This window comes from Cyphellophora europaea (assembly GCF_000365145.1).
Source record: "Cyphellophora europaea CBS 101466 unplaced genomic scaffold supercont1.2, whole genome shotgun sequence".
Lineage (NCBI taxonomy): Eukaryota > Fungi > Ascomycota > Eurotiomycetes > Chaetothyriales > Cyphellophoraceae > Cyphellophora > Cyphellophora europaea.
Genome location: NW_008481808.1, coordinates 16,958 through 32,322, shown reverse-complemented (window position 1 = coordinate 32,322; position 15,365 = coordinate 16,958). Strand labels below are relative to the sequence as shown.

At 53.9% G+C, this 15,365-nt stretch overlaps 8 protein-coding genes across 8 annotated transcripts; 4 read left to right on the top strand and 4 right to left on the bottom strand.

Annotated features, from left to right (window-relative positions):
• Positions 1 to 406: 406 nt before the first annotated feature.
• On the bottom strand, positions 407 to 2,681 carry HMPREF1541_01474 (uncharacterized protein; the record flags this gene model as incomplete). The annotated part of the gene is made up of 5 exons (XM_008715834.1): positions 407 to 1,615; positions 1,664 to 2,227; positions 2,275 to 2,349; positions 2,393 to 2,518; positions 2,571 to 2,681. 5 exons carry the CDS (start codon positions 2,679 to 2,681, stop codon positions 407 to 409), a joined length of 2,085 nt encoding a protein of 694 aa, XP_008714056.1.
• A 371-nt stretch (positions 2,682 to 3,052) lies between these two features.
• HMPREF1541_01473 (uncharacterized protein) lies at positions 3,053 to 4,840 on the bottom strand (the record flags this gene model as incomplete). Its single annotated transcript, XM_008715833.1, has 1 exon — positions 3,053 to 4,840. One exon carries the CDS (start codon positions 4,838 to 4,840, stop codon positions 3,053 to 3,055), a length of 1,788 nt encoding a protein of 595 aa, XP_008714055.1.
• Positions 4,841 to 5,104: 264 nt separating this feature from the next.
• On the top strand, positions 5,105 to 5,668 carry HMPREF1541_01472 (uncharacterized protein; the record flags this gene model as incomplete). The annotated part of the gene is made up of 1 exon (XM_008715832.1): positions 5,105 to 5,668. One exon carries the CDS (start codon positions 5,105 to 5,107, stop codon positions 5,666 to 5,668), a length of 564 nt encoding a protein of 187 aa, XP_008714054.1.
• Positions 5,669 to 5,757: 89 nt separating this feature from the next.
• Positions 5,758 to 6,179, bottom strand: HMPREF1541_01471 (uncharacterized protein; the record flags this gene model as incomplete). The annotated part of the gene is made up of 2 exons (XM_008715831.1): positions 5,758 to 5,838; positions 5,889 to 6,179. 2 exons carry the CDS (start codon positions 6,177 to 6,179, stop codon positions 5,758 to 5,760), a joined length of 372 nt encoding a protein of 123 aa, XP_008714053.1.
• Positions 6,180 to 6,451: 272 nt separating this feature from the next.
• HMPREF1541_01470 (uncharacterized protein) lies at positions 6,452 to 7,906 on the top strand (the record flags this gene model as incomplete). Its single annotated transcript, XM_008715830.1, has 1 exon — positions 6,452 to 7,906. One exon carries the CDS (start codon positions 6,452 to 6,454, stop codon positions 7,904 to 7,906), a length of 1,455 nt encoding a protein of 484 aa, XP_008714052.1.
• A 302-nt stretch (positions 7,907 to 8,208) lies between these two features.
• HMPREF1541_01469 (uncharacterized protein) lies at positions 8,209 to 9,119 on the top strand (the record flags this gene model as incomplete). The annotated part of the gene is made up of 2 exons (XM_008715829.1): positions 8,209 to 8,221; positions 8,269 to 9,119. 2 exons carry the CDS (start codon positions 8,209 to 8,211, stop codon positions 9,117 to 9,119), a joined length of 864 nt encoding a protein of 287 aa, XP_008714051.1.
• Positions 9,120 to 9,300: 181 nt separating this feature from the next.
• On the bottom strand, positions 9,301 to 11,292 carry HMPREF1541_01468 (uncharacterized protein; the record flags this gene model as incomplete). Its single annotated transcript, XM_008715828.1, has 1 exon — positions 9,301 to 11,292. One exon carries the CDS (start codon positions 11,290 to 11,292, stop codon positions 9,301 to 9,303), a length of 1,992 nt encoding a protein of 663 aa, XP_008714050.1.
• A 1,613-nt stretch (positions 11,293 to 12,905) lies between these two features.
• On the top strand, positions 12,906 to 14,844 carry HMPREF1541_01467 (uncharacterized protein; the record flags this gene model as incomplete). Its single annotated transcript, XM_008715827.1, has 6 exons — positions 12,906 to 13,049; positions 13,096 to 13,149; positions 13,193 to 14,165; positions 14,215 to 14,412; positions 14,461 to 14,724; positions 14,774 to 14,844. The coding sequence occupies 6 exons, from the start codon at positions 12,906 to 12,908 to the stop codon at positions 14,842 to 14,844; spliced, it is 1,704 nt and encodes a 567-aa protein (XP_008714049.1).
• Positions 14,845 to 15,365: the final 521 nt, after the last annotated feature.

The following is a 15,365-nucleotide window of genomic DNA, read 5'->3' as shown; positions in this document are numbered from 1 at the left end:
AGCATCCTCGCAATCATGCTTATTGGCCTTCGCATGCTATTGGTCGTAGGTCTACGGCAGCATTGATCGACTCGCTCGATAGAAACCCCGGTCCCTCGGGATCGTTCGGCTAGAGATGCTCAAAAAGGCTAGCATGGCGGTGTTGTTCGCGAGGTCAGAGCTCCGCATAGACCCCACCAATTTGGCCACCTCCATCACTTCCACCACTCCGATCAATCATTACCATCTTGGATCATGTTAGTCTTTCTGTATTTGTCTGACGCCGACCGGTGATGAGGAAACCGACTACCTGAGCCTGGGCCTGGTCGACTACCCTAGGGTCGTTTTTGGCCTATCAATGCGTCACTCAGGAGGCATATGCCCCCTGAGGCTTCCGTCGGTATTCTGTGGCCCGTTTCTTCTCGGCTCAGACCTTTCCTGCGCCAAGAGCTTCCGGGACGCCCGTCCCTTCTACCACGTGGGCAGCGAGATGTTCGTAGACTGGAATCTCGGCCAACCTCTCGACAATGTGATGAAGGGTCGGTAGCTTCTCCTTGTCTCTGGCATCGAAGACGAAAGCTGCGCTTCCCGCTGTCCAGACCTGGTCGACCTTTACATCGAGATTGGCTGGCACAGTTGTACTACTAATAGAGTGGTCCAGGTTGAGCTGACCTTTGCAGCCTATACCGGCTTCAGGCACTTGACGGTGAATCAAGATGCTCTCGTCAGCACTGTAACCTGGGATGTAGCCAGCGCTCGCGTCATCGACGGCGAGTCGAAGGTCTGATAAGTCAAAGCTTCCCCACCCAACACCACGCCATCCAGCCCTTATCAAGTACGATTTCTCACTGCGGTCCACGGAAATATCCGAAAATACCACCGGTGTACCGAATTCTTCCCGTTCGGAGGTGATCGACTCGGCCAAATATTCGAACAGAACCGGCATGTACGTACCCTTCGTTGTTCTACCATCACTCCCGGTGTACTCTACCCCATGGATATACAGTCCGAGACGGGAATGTCCTTGACCACCCAACCATTTCAGGCCATCTAGGGTCGTCTGACTGAACGAGCAACGTGCGAACGTCCCAGGCGAGCTGAACTTCCAGCCGTTCGAACCTGGTGGAAACATGTTCTGCAAGACGGTCCTTGATGTCTTGATCGTGATAGTGGCCGTAACGAATCTTGGTGGTGTGTCAGTTCTTGACCTGTCGGCGTCGTTTGATCTCGGTCCAGGCATCGGTCCAAACGCCACGGGTCCTCTTGAAGAACACGACGGATACTTCGACCACTTCCACTCCCGAAGCTTCTGGCTCGAATTGTCATGTTCGTCGTAGCCAAAGTTGTATCCCACGAACTCCATCACGTTGATCTTGGCCGTCTCGCCTGGCTTTAGGTCTTCACCCGCTAAGCGCGTGTACTGCTGCAGTCTGTCTGCACGTCCTTTACGGATCTGTTGATATAAGGTTAGCCGGTCTTGGACCTCCTCGGATCTCAGGCCCCGCTCCAAGACTACGCTCAGTGCAACTGCATCTTCCATGGCCACCGCTCCGCCTTGCCCCTGATGCGGCAGGAATGGATGTGCGGCATCCCCGAGCAGTGCCAAGCGGCCATGGGTCCACGATTCCAGAACCTCCTACCCTATTTCAGTATGCACAAGTTTTGTGAAGGGATCTGGCCTTACCATGTCCAGCAGTGTCCATATCTTCAAAGAACTCTCATCGACCTTGGTCAAAATAGCCTTGAAATCGTCATGGAAATCCTCGTAGACACGAAGCAGCATCTCCCGAGTCGCTTTGTTGTTCCAATCGCCGCTGGAAGCCGAACCTGTCTCAGCCTCTGGATGGATACAGACTAGGTTCAACAAGGTGTTGTTGCTTGTCGGATACATCACTATTCTGCGATCCTGGTGATACACCATGACCAGCTCGCCGTCGCATTCCGCATACGGTCGTGTCTGTGGATCGTCCACGACGACTTGTCGTGGTATCAAGAACCGAAATGCGCTTTTGCCACTGCCAAATGGCTGATGATCTGCCCCAGCCAGCAGACTCCTTGAGACTGCGTGGACTCCGTCCGCACCAACGACAACATCCGCATGGATCTCCAGGCCTTCGGCCGTCGTGACGCTGGCGCTCTGAGCGTCTACGCTGACGACTGGCGTGGCGAGACGCAATTCCGCGCCTTCCTTCAATGCGGTATCCTTAAGAGTGGTATGCAATTTGACGCGGTGCCCCAGTCTCCATGGCTGGCAACGTGTTAGGTAGAACGAGCGGGATATGACTGGGCGCCTACATGCTGCCAGAGGCCTGCAGAGCTCGAATTGTCAATTGAGTTCAGCTTATGTGCCCCTGCGGTATACGAAGTCACCTATATGGTCAGCAGGTCCCACGCGGAGGACCTTACGACGTACCCTGAGACAAGGATTTGCTCCTATTGCCGAAGCACTAATACCCATAAGCTCCAGCAAACCACCAGCATTCGGCGGGATGTGAATAGCGGCGCCAAGCTCGATAGAGAACTTGCTGGACTCGCATATCTTGCGTACAAGTCAATTCAACAGTGGTTGGAAATTTCGACAAGCAGCATACTATGACTTTGTGACCTTGCTGCCTGAGGAGGATAGCAGCGGATAGTCCACCGATGCCGGCGCCAATAACCACAACCTTGAGTCCTTCCTGACCATTTACTGCGTCGCTCATCGTCTTTAGTGGAATGCCAGTCGTGCTTAGGCTTGTGTGGGAATAACGAACGGAGAAGCTGTCGACGCTGAAGGGTTCGGCCTAACCTGAGCCTGTCTTTTATCGAAGCGACCGTATAGCCCCAACGTGCCCCTCAATACCCCAGAGCCGCCAGGGTTCGTGGCAACGAATTATTCATGCCTACCCGTTGTGGATCGCGTGTTTTCCAGTTCACGAGGCGGTTCGGTCATGTGGGGGAAGTGCGCGACCACGAAGCCGATTGGCGAGCAGCCGAAAGTTGACTTCCCAACTACTCAAGCCATGGTATTGGACCTCGGGTGGTTGGAAGAACACCAAACGGAGCTGTCGCCATACTGTCTACGACATTTGCATTAAGCTCTTGGGATGACTGGCAGCACTACATAATTCTCCCACTTCGGTCCAAAGTGAATGTGGTTCAACCCGGCCAGTCGCTCCCGCGGTCGATCATCTGTACCCATATGTGTGAAGATACCACTACCCTGTGTATCGCCACTAGCGACCTCGAGGACCAGTTTTGCGCCTTTGTCCATCACAACATTCGTGGGCCAAATTTCAACATCCACTGGGTAAACCTCTCCGACAAGTACTGGTAGAACGTCAGTAGAGAAATAGTCCCGATATGGCAAGTAGGGTCGATGTTTATGGTGCTGCTCGTTGACCTTGCGCATCGAGACGCGTAACCAGCCCTTACACAGAGGAACGGGATCTCCCGCTGTGCCTGTGTAGAACACCTCTTTCCCTGCAGGCGAGACGTGTCTCAGTGTAAGGAACAGGTCAATGTTGGAGGGTAGGGACTTTCCAACGAAGGACGTGACCGAGACGTTGAGATGCGCGACAATGTGCCCAGTAATCTCAATCTCGCTCTCCATCGGCGGCGTGCTGAAGCTGAGCAGCTTCGGGTCATCCAAAGTGCTAGGCGCTTCGTAGGACAACTTCATCGCATGGTCAACTGCTGGAACTCGCGTGTGGAGCATTCGTTCTGGCGACAAATAGTACTTCGTGTACTGTGTTCTCGCGATCGGCCAGGAATCCTCTGTCCGGCGAGGAAAGGCCTGTTCCTTTTCGGGGTCATTGAAGCCAAGATCGCCCTTCCGTAAGACCATATCCACCGGCGGCAGCTTTCCAGGCACAGACCATCCTATCCGGTCGTCACCTTTGAGGAAAGCATCCAAGAAGCTGCGCTGAATGTCTACCTCGTCGTGGTAATAGAAAGGAAGATCGTGGCGACCGACGATGAAGCGGAGGTACTTGAATTTGGATCCAGCGTGAGTCCACCCCTCGACATTGCCGCGCAGATGGAGCAGGATGCCACCCCAGTTGGCAACACTTAGCAGTGGCACCTCTATACTGCTCAAGTCGTACTCTTTAGACGCATAATATAGTTCATTGCGCCACGAACTGGCCGCGTTGTCGATCGTCTGGTCATTCCTCATCTGCTCGCGCTCTTCTTCTCCCAGGTCACCTTCAATCGTGTCTGGACCCCAGTTGCTGTCTTGCCGTCCAGGCCGCCCATACTGATTTGTGATGACCTGTCTGTTCCACCAAAACTTGATGAAGCTGTCAGACAAGATTCCACCGTGTCGGCAACGATCACGATAATAGTCGCTCATACCTTCCCACGGCACAATGGCAGCAAGACCCTTTGGCTTCAGTGCAGCGACTCTCCATTGGCTTCCAGCATAGTAGCTGATGCCCAATAATCCGACCTTGCCGCTCGACCATGGCTGTTCAGCAGCCCATTCCACAGCATCGAAGAAAGCCTCTGAAGTGCCGCGAGACATTGTGTCAAGGAGGCCGGGTGACTGACCCGAGCCGCGCTCGTCGACTCTTACAACTGCGTAGCCGGCTTTGGTCCAGAATTCGGGATCTGGCGTTTCCCATGCCGAGTGGTGCGACTTGTGCTCGGGATTGACCTCCGCGTAGGATCTGGGGTGGAAGTCGGCATAGGGGATGTCCTTCCCGTAAGGTCCATACGTCATGAGCACAGGGAACTTGTCATGATCTTGCGGCTTGGGACGATATACGTTACAACGGACGACTCCCTCGCTGCTCTTCAATGGTATGGTGACATTCTGTTCGTAGACATAGCCATACGACGTGCTATCAACGGTCGAGATGTCTCTCGGATCGTTCGGCATCTTCGAGTATTTCCCAGCAGCAGTCTCTCATCGAATCTCACGAATACGTTGTGCTGAGCCGCCAGGCTTTTGAAGCAGACCACTGCCGTACTGTGGGACCAATCGGAAAGTGCGGGGGAATGTCCAGCCGCTCGGTACACAGCATCTCCAAATGCACAACCATATGTCCACGCTTCGATGTACCCGAGACCACGATGGCCAGCCTTAAACTCTGCAGCACATATCGGGCAATCATCACACAACGACATCGATATCAAGGACAATATGACCGACCAACAAAAGAACTTAGCTAATGGACTCCCACAAACTTTCCGGTTCATCACGGATCACAACAGCGATGGCAAAGCCATTTTCTCTGATAGAATACCGGAAGGCCAGCCCTGGGTTCCTGTCGATGGGCAAGCCAATTTCGCGCTCAATTATACTACAAGTCAGTATCCTGTAAGCTTCAAAGACAACAAGGACTTGGCACAGTACGAAGGCAATCTTACGGCGAAGCCTGGTCTGGTAGTACCTGGAGGCTCAGTGTTGCGTGTCGTCGATCTGATGCCTGGCGGTGTGTCAGCAATGCATCGCACGGTAAGCCTCGACTACGGGGTTGTGCTCGAAGGCGAGATCTACTTGGAGCTCGACTCAGGTGAGAAAAGGCTCATGCGCCGGGGCGACATTTCTATTCAGCGAGGAACCAACCATGCCTGGAGAAACAATAGCGATAAACAGTGGGCGCGTATGATGTACGTCTTACTGGAAGCCGAGCCGATGCAAGTTGGGGACAAATTTCTTGGGGAAGACCTTGGTGAGATGAAAAACGTCCGATCATCAGGGTGATGTAAACGCGGACGACGTTACATTGAGTAAGAACGCGTGCGAGAGAGCCCTTATTCATAGTCAATACCTCCGCCCGAGCGTGCTTCGTTTCACCGCTCGCCGCCGATGGAGAAGCGGAAGATGTTGTCGTTGATCCTCCCTCCCGTCTGCCTCCACACTTTCGATATACACTGTATCTCTCAGCATCATCTCATGACTTCTCATCTTAGCCACAACTCACCGCAACAATCCCGACTCCATTGAGTAGTGTCATAACAAATGCAGTCTCTATCGGAGAAGCTGCCCATGGCCGCTGTTCATGGTCAAGGGTGTAGTCGATTGGCCGATGAGGAGGAATGCCGTGGTGGTCAGTCGGCCACCAGGCAGGGTTGGACTCTGAAGTTGCTCTCGGCCTCTCATTGACCGAAGTATCAGCGGGGGCCTGCTCGCCCTCGGAATGGGTCAACTCGTAGTCTGCTAGCAGACGAATGACGCTCTGCGTCGATACATTAGATGTCGTCGTCACGCTCATGTTGTGATAACGATCTCTATCGTAGAGGAGTTCCATCGATTTCGCTGGAGGTTGCTCGGGCTTTGCCATGGCCATCCTGATCGGCAAAAGATGCGGTTGGGTGGAGTGGCGGTCCACTCTGCGATGTGGTCCCGAACCGGTCTCGAGCAGTGTGGCTGGGGGCGGGATTGGCCCTGCATCTAGTCGTCGCGACAAAGGCTTGTTACTAGCACTCAGGCATGTCAACGACGCTCTGCGAGATCGACGGCAAATGACTCAAGCAAAACGCAACAATGGACGAAAGAATGACCACCATCCAGGCATCCGTGATCGACGGTATTGCTCTGACGCCTCGGTTCCGGGAACGCAACTTGACTGCACTTCACAGCGCGCTCCAAGACGTCCGCGCTGAGTTGGTCGAGGAAATCAAGCAGCAGGGAGCCACAAATGAGGAAGCAATGTTCCAGTATCTCTTGACCTTGAATGCACTCAAGGAGTTTCACAGCACGGTTCACCCGCAGGCGTGCCAGGAGGCAGAGTACCGCGTGGCCCGATCGCAAGACCACCCCGACCAACGACGACCATATGGGTATGCGTATATCGTACCGGCGCACGTCGACGAGCTTTATTCGACAGTTGTCGCGGTCGCAGCGGCACTAGCTGCCGGCAATTGCATCCTTGTTCAGCGGCGCTCCGAGTCCACACGCTTGCTGCAGATACTCGAGAAGCTCTTGACTGGCGCGCTATCGCCAGAGGTGTTCGTCTTTGCATCCAAAGATCCGTTTGATACGATATTCCAGCAGCGCCATAGATCCGTATTGCAAGGAGCTCCTGCTTCAGATCTCAAGGGGGGATCCCCGCCCGTGGATGGACAGGTGGCTGTTGTTGTCAATCGAACGGCAGATTTGCGGGCTGCGGCACGAGACTGTGTACACGCTCGATTTGCGTTTGGTGGCACGTCGGCGTATGCTCCGGATGTCGTGCTCGTCAATGACTTTTGTGTCGATGAATTCGCTTCAGCAGTCGCGGAAGCCGCCTTGTCGTACCTGACCGGTCCTGCACACCACAACAATTCAGACCCTCGACCTCAGAAGCAAGTTCAGGAACCGCCAACAGATTTGAAAGAGATCCTCAAGACTAGTGGTACAATTCTTGCCGCTGGACACGGTGGTCAAGTGGTGTTGCTTCGTCAACGTAACAGCAAGTTGTTGTCTCACAAGGTGGACTCTCCGGTCCTGGTCATCCTCCCCATCACCAGCGTCGACGACGCCATAGACTGGCTCAATAGTTCCCCGTCGCCACTGGCAGCAACATACATCTATTCCACCCCTGCATTTGCGAAGTACGTCAGTCAATTCGCCCGATCCTATCTATCCTTGGTGAATCACATACCACCAGAGTTGCTGGTTGGTCCACGCGCCCCTTCCGCGATTACCACCTCGGTGCACCCGCGCTACACACCCGAGATGTTCTCAGTTGTCTCGCCCACCCTTATTGAGCATCCTCCGCATCTACAAGGACTAGACCGGGCCATCTGGTCTGATGCAGCCGGTGGAAATCGCAAGAAGCTACAAGATCTTTTAGAAACGAGATTGACGCCGGTGAAGGAGCCCTTTGGACCCGCTGTCGGCTTCTTCGAGCAAGGGTTTTTGGTGGGAGCAAGCCTAGTTTTGTCAAGTACGATCGCTTGCGGTGTACTGTCTATCAAGTACGGATATCCAGCTCTCATGGCCAGACTTGCGAGGTAGCGACTACGTACTGCTTAGAGCCATGGCTTAGTCTACACGCTCCCGGAATCAGGTGGATGGGCGGACAGTAAACATCCCACGCCCGCAGATGCACGTGTCGGTCATTGGCGGGCTCAAGTTTCTTACGCGGACCATGCTGCCGAATCGCCTCCACATACCGATGAGCCGTGGGTAGTGGCGGTATAGCGGTAAGACTGCAGTCACGTCAAACGTCTCCAAAGATCTGGTCTACAATAGCTTCAAGATAGTCATATAATCAGCATCACAAGCACTGGCCGTTGGGACGCGTCGCTCACAGTGCCATGGCCGAACCATGTAAGATTACTTCCTCGACTGTGGTCATGCTCCTGACACGATTACAGTGACACCAGTTCACTTCTTCTCTCACGGCAGCACGATGATGCTAGGGGAAGACTCAAGGTCTGCTGACTACTGGAAAGCCGCCGGAGATGCAGCGCTCGCCAACGGCGTCAAAGGCATCATCGTCATGGGCGCGCACTGGGATTGCAAGCAGGACCATGCTGTGCAGGTCGCCATGACGGCCGAGCCGGTCAAGCAACCCGTTGGCAATGTTCACCCTTCCAAATACGAACATTACAGGCTCAAACCAGATCTCGAGACCGGCGCACGCTGCATCTCCATGCTCAACGCTGCAGGCATCAATGCCAGTGGTAACGAATCTTTTCAGTGGATTCACGATGTCTTTTTAGTACTTGTTCGGATGTTTCCAGATGACAACACCTTGCCACCGACAACCATCATCTCGGCCAATGCCCGTTACGACCCGCACTTTCACGTCCGTGTTGGTGCCGCCCTGAGGCCACTCCGTGCGGAGAATTACCTCCTGATCGGCAGCGGCGGTGCCGTCCACAACTTATACCGCAACGTCTGGTATCCGATGCTGCTATACAAAGACAACTTCGCACAGCCCACGCCGCCAGAGCCCTGGGCATTGGAATTCCGGCAGGCTTTCCGGGACGTAGTGGAGCAGAATAGTGGACCTGCGCTCCGGCGAGGACTTACTAGGTTGATGAAGCACCCACATTTCAGAGATGCACACGCCACCGATGACCACTACATGGCTGCGTTGTTCGTCGCAGGAGCTGCAGGTGATATACGAGACGAGGGGAGCGTGGGCATGCTGATGGCGGAGGATTGGGAGTTGACCAATATGTGCAGTAAGTTGTTTAATTTTCCACTGAACGTGCCTTAGAGCTCCATCACTGACCTATTGCATAGATGCGCAGTTTACTTGGGGATCGTACTTGGCAGCAAGTGTTTGATTCTTAGACAGTCGATTTCAAGAAGCACCTCTTGACAGATACTGCTCCTGTACTACAGCGTTTCACCACCCTCAGACCGTGACCTTGGAAGCATAGATCTCCGCCACACGACTATGAGTGGATACGTTTCATGACGATCGCCGCATTTCCGAGCGACCGCATCAACTTGCTCAGGTTGGTGACTATAGGCAGCGCTGACCGCTCATCACTTCCACTGCCATTGGAGAGCAGCGCTGCAATCGAATTCATCACTCTCGCGGGATCGGTGACGGGAATCGTTGGAGCGGCGTTCGAGGCAAAGTCGCAGTAGTCTCGAATGCACGGTGAGCCTTGGCCCAAAACAAGAAAGCGCTGCAGATGAACAACGTCATCATTATCCAACCCCAGGATCATGGGCGGGCCGTATTCGCGACTCCTCGTACTCGGATCGAGGAGTATTCCATACGCCCACAACACCAAGCTGGCATGATAGACCGCGACCGCGGCGAAGCCTCGTAGAGTGCCAGTCTCAAGCTGCGTAGCGGCTTCCAGTGCTTGACCCGCGTGGTAAAGTGCTTCACGCGCCTCCCGGGACTGGGCCCATGCTTGAAGCTGAGGCACCGTTCTCCGGGCCTCAGTCGCGCCTTCTTTGCCACCAAAGACCTGGATATCTTCGAGCGATACGTATAGGTGCATCTGGCAAAGTTGGAGCTTCAGAGCGACCGGGGCAGAGATGGAACCTTCCCATTCCACCGAACGCATCTTGAGGTACTGAAAGTTGTGCTGGAGCTCCTGATGTAGGCTGTTGGCGGGTAATGAATTGGAATGACTGCCGTCCAAAGAAGAAGTAGCTCGAAGCTGCCGGAATTGCCACACGCGTGACCAGAGGCCGGCGATAACTATTTCGAGGCTGAGTTGAACATCGACGTTGCATTGATGGTCGACTAACACTCCAAGGTTGGCCATGGTATCTCGTATTGTGGGCAGCAGAATATCGTGGCTTGTAGAACCGAGACTCTGCCATTCATCTGCTGAGGCCGCCGTCCATAACTTGGGCGAGCAGGGAAGCTCGAGCTGGAACTCGGCAGGCGACAGGAGAGGTTGCGTAAGCATTGACATGGACATCGTCGCGTCTAGGATAAGAACATGGTAGGCAAGACGTTTGAAGGACTCTTCTCGAATCCAGTTTCTCCATTCGTCTTGAGCGTTTGTATCCCCTTGGTTTGTCCGTGACAATCGGAATCGACCAGACCTACGCAGCATGGTAATCAGAGGATACGCAAAACTTTCCGCTATTTCCATTTTGCGTCGCATACCGCTCCAGAAGCCGGCATGGAGCTGGAGCGCAAATGCTTGGAGGATCCTGAGGTCGCGTGTGCTGCGGTTGTCCTCTTCGAAGCGGTTGGCCACGCCGATTCGTGCCGCTTCCTGCACAGCAAAGCCTAACTTTCTGATATCTGGATGATGGGATTCCACTGCAGCCGCGCTGAGGAGCCCAGCCAGAAACGTCTCGTGCTCCTGATTGACATGCATGCTGGGAACATGAAGCCACCATCCTGTTTCATCAAAGCGTCGAGCCAAGAACCAGTTCAGAATCGAGGAGATGAGTTTGCCAGATGGGAATCTAGCGAGCACGTGTCGCTGCGTGGCCGGATCGCAAGTTCCCAGAATCATGGATAGCAGGCGATCTCGACTGGCGAGCGAGACGGTGAACGAGGCTGGAATCTGAATATCATTCTCTTCTCGGACGATCTGATCCTCGGAGATGGTAAGAAAGGTCTGCTCCGCGGAACGGTTGTCACCGGATGCCGGAGTCCAGAGCCAGAACGAATCTTTGAACGCCTGCTGCCCGATGTCGATGACCTTGCGAACGTTCGGTGTCACTGCTCCACTGCGAGAGGGAGGTAATGGGTTCAATTCGGCGTCGGTATAAGTGGTCGACGGAAGCTCTTGATCAAACATGGGCGGCGGCATGTCGAGAAGCGTGTCAAAGCCGAAGTCCAGTACATCAGGCAGGAACCCCATCTGACTAGGGGCATTGTGTGAGGAGTTATGATCGGGGTAGATAATGTCCCGAAGGAAGTCTCCCATGAGAGCATCATCAAATGCAAGCGCATCGCCCATGGACAGGTCGGACTCTACCACTACCTCGACGCTCTCGCCATATGATCCGGTGGCCGGTGTGGCGAGTTGCTCGACAGCATGGTGGAACTCTGTTGACTGACTTGTACTCTCGCCTGGGTACGCTGAAGAATTGGTCGGCTGGGACCTAATCGCTTGAGGTAGCGCAGTCGGATTTGAGCCAACATCCGCTTCCAAGGAGTTCTCTTTTTCACAACTGACGTGCTTGGCGATACAGCGAGGACACGGACGGGTTTCTGCGCACTTTACTTTTGCAGCTGCACAAGCATCACACGCCTTGGTCGCTCGCTGGCCCCGCAAGATAGAGCGTCTCACTGATTGATCTGATTGGAAATGATTTGTGCGGTGTCGGCGAAGCAGATCACTATTTCGGTCAGAAAGACGCTATCAGAGGCGCAGCATGGCCTACATTCTGGAGAACCCTTTGTCGCAGTAATCACACACGAACGGTTTCTCGCTCGTGTCTGTCGGTGGTTAGCATAGAGGCGTGCCATTGGCAAGATGGCTTAATCACGTGAACGATAGTGGCGACCAAGATGGTCTAGCCGGCTGTACGTCTTCTTGCAGATGTTGCAAACAAACGGATTTTTGGGATCCCCTGCCGCCGATTGCTCAACAGAGAGTCGTAGCGCGGAAGTGGTCGCGTCTCCGGGTTGCATATCGGAATCGTGGAGAGAGAAGGACCGGCTCATGTGGAGAGACGGGAGCGCCTAACTTATATGCGGCGGAGAGAACTCAAGCTCGGCTCCTGAATCCCCACGTCCCGGCACCAGTACCGATCCCCGCAAGTTGGCTATTCCTGGTAGAGACACTCGGCACTCATTCTATATTCGAAAGTACTCCGTCGAATCGGGGCAAGAAATCAATACAATCCAGCTTGCAGGCACTGTCGTCTTTATCGCTCAGCCTATGGTAGCTGCGGCATGTGCTTGCCACGCAGCAGTTGATGTAGCTCCCAAAAACCGTGGTGTGTAATGCAAGCTGTCTTCACTCTTTTATTCAACAGCGTCGCATCGACACACGCAGGTTTGACCACACGATCGGAAGACTCAGTTCAAGAACTAGGATGAAGCAATACTTCAAGAAAGTTGCCAAAGGCGGGCTCGGTCTCGCCGTCGCCGTCGCGAGTCTGGGGACTTAAACACCCCCGAGACTTACCCGGGGACGATGAAGTCTCAACTGCCTGTCTATGCATCGGCCCGACAGCCATCATCAGCAATCCGGCATTTACTCATCGCCATGAGCACCTGCACCTTGCCCGTGTAGGCCAAAAGAGCCTATAATGTAATCCCATCCGAATCAATCACAGAACCGCACTGCCGGGCCTGATGCGCAACTCAAGAGGCGATGCGAATCTGCAAGATTGACTAAGAGTCCCCACGTGGCTCCGATACGAGGCGGCGGCCGGTAAGTGGAGGCACGCCTTGTCCGAGACCTTCCCCGTGGGGTCTCCAGGTCGCAGATCCCGGGAGACGAGCTCATACTTGAGCCTGAGGTTAATCAGAAATCGAGGTCGCAGTACATTTCTTTGCCCTACTGTGGGGGACTGTATCGTTTGAGTCGACAGTCAACTTTTCGCCTGAGTTCCATCAACAATGGTCACCAACAATGCTGAGAAAGGAACCCCTGTCGCCCATGAGAGTCCTCGCGCATCGAGCCATGAATATGTGGAAGACACAACCGCTCTAGAGGTAGACAACTATCATGGCTTGACACTCCGCACAACTCTGGTCTACGTGGTATGCTACAAACCTGAGTATCGGGTTGCAATCACTGACTAGCTAGGCTTTGTGCCTTCAGTACTTTGTGCAGATGTTCAACGTTGTCGGCTCCGGCGCAGTAGGTCAATTGCTTTCCCAGTGAGTTATCTGACATTGCGCAGTTCTCAAGAAGTATTGCTGCATCTGTTGGCGGCTCAGACAAGACCGTCTGGTTGAGTCAGGCCATCGTCATCGTGACCGTTGTTCTGGGCCCTCCAGCCTCTCAAGCCGCCGACTACTGGGGCCGGAAGGTTTTCCTCGTCTTTGGCTCGGCCATTGGCCTAATTGGTGCATTGATCCTCTCTCGAGCCGATACGATGGGCCAGGCTATTGCGGGACAAGTAGTTCTGGGCGTGCTCTACATTGCGCAGCCAATCCTCATTGCAGTTGGTTCGGAGATCCTGCCACGCCGTCTAAGACCGTTAGCGCAAGCTGGTCTGAACGCCGGTGGTGCTCTGGGTGCCGTCACGGGACTGTTGGCAGGCTCCGCGTTGACTGCCAACAGTCTTTTTGGCTGGCGTAGCTACTGGTACATCATCGCCGCTCTTCTGGGTACGTCAGCGGCCACCCTCGTATTCCTCTACCGACCGCTTCCAAGGTCACTGCAACAGACCTTGCCCTTCCGCGAGAAACTTGCCCGCCTGGATTGGATCGCCTACTCGCTCCTGCCCAGCGGTTTGACGCTATTCACCATGGGCCTTTCCTGGGGCGATAATCCATTCCCGTGGACGGATGCCCATGTCCTCGGCCCCTTGATACTTGGTGGTGGACTTTTCCTGGCCCTCATTGCACATCAGACGTTTGTTAAGAAGGACGGTCTTGTCCATCACGACCTGTTCAAGAAGGACCGAAACTTTGCACTGGCACTTGGCTGCTTTTTCGCAGACGGCATGATCTTCTGGTCGGCAAACAACTATTACGCCTTCCAAGTTTCCGTCTTGTACGAAGACGATACGTTGCTTGTAAACCTCCACTTCTGCATTGCGTTTTTCACGGGCGTCATTGCAGCAATTATGGTCGGCGTTATATCGACATTTACGAAGTCAATTCGTGAGCCCATCGTTGCATCTTTTCTATTTTTGACCCTGTTCTTCGGTAAGTAAATCCTCAAGCAAAGTCTCAGGGCTGATAGTAACATATACAGCTTTGATGGCCACAACGACATTGTCTAGCGCCAACGCAGTATGGGGTTATCCAGTGTTACTTGGTATCGGTCTTGGGTGGAGTTTGACATATCTCATCACGGCTGCGCAGCTCAGCGCCCCGCCCGAGCTCATTGCCATCACCAGTGGTATCTTGCTCTCCATTCGATCTCTCGGCGGCTCTATCGGGCTTGCTATTTGTATGAATATCGATGCCCAGCCGAGTAAAAGTACTAACGCTTGAATAGATACGGCAATCTTCAACTCATCGATTTCCACAAAAATATCCTCAGAAGTCCCAGCCGCCGTGATTCCCCTTGGTCTACCACCGCAATCTGTCGGAGCCTTCATTGGTGCACTGTCTGCCAACGATGAGGCAGCCTTTTCTGAAATCCCTGGCGTCACTCCTGAGATCATTGCTTCCGGAATTCACGCCCTCCAAGAGGCCTACCTCCAGAGCTTCCACCGGGTCTGGACAGCCGCTGCCGTGCTCTCCGGAGTGACAGTCCTAGGTATGTCTGGCGAGCTTACCAGTAGCGTTCTGCCTGCTAATTCACTTAGTCTCATGCTTCTTTATCAACCCTGTTGGGGACTTGAACAACCATGTCGATGCTCCGTTAGAGGAGGATTGAAACGAGTTTCCGGAAAGTTTATCACGAATGATAGCATATATGAAGCTGGTTTACTGTCTTGTCGAAAGCTATACAAAGCTATACTCGCGATGCCAACGGTTACGTGCCCGCTTGACGATTCCAAGATACTGCCAACGCGAGAAAGACCACGACTGACGTTTCAAATCCAGCAGGCTTACCATCGCAGATCACCCGTGAATGTCATCGTTTCTTTCCAGTATCCTCTCGCGAGTCTGGAGCCCGAACATTGTGTAGCAGGAGTCGGAAGAATATGTTTGTTCGTCATATCAAGCTTCTAAAATACCTCGCTTAGAACTAGGGTCGGTCAAACTCCCTGCGGCCAATCGAGAGTGTTGAGCGATAGAGCCTACACCAGTGACCACAGATAGGAGCGATAGCTTGATGTCGAGGTTGACTTTCCGGCGGTCATGGTGAATCTGGGTGTGCGGGCAGCTCAAAATGACCGAGTGGTGGATTTCAGTAGCCAAGGTTCAGCCCCGAAAGAGAGAATATGGAGCCGG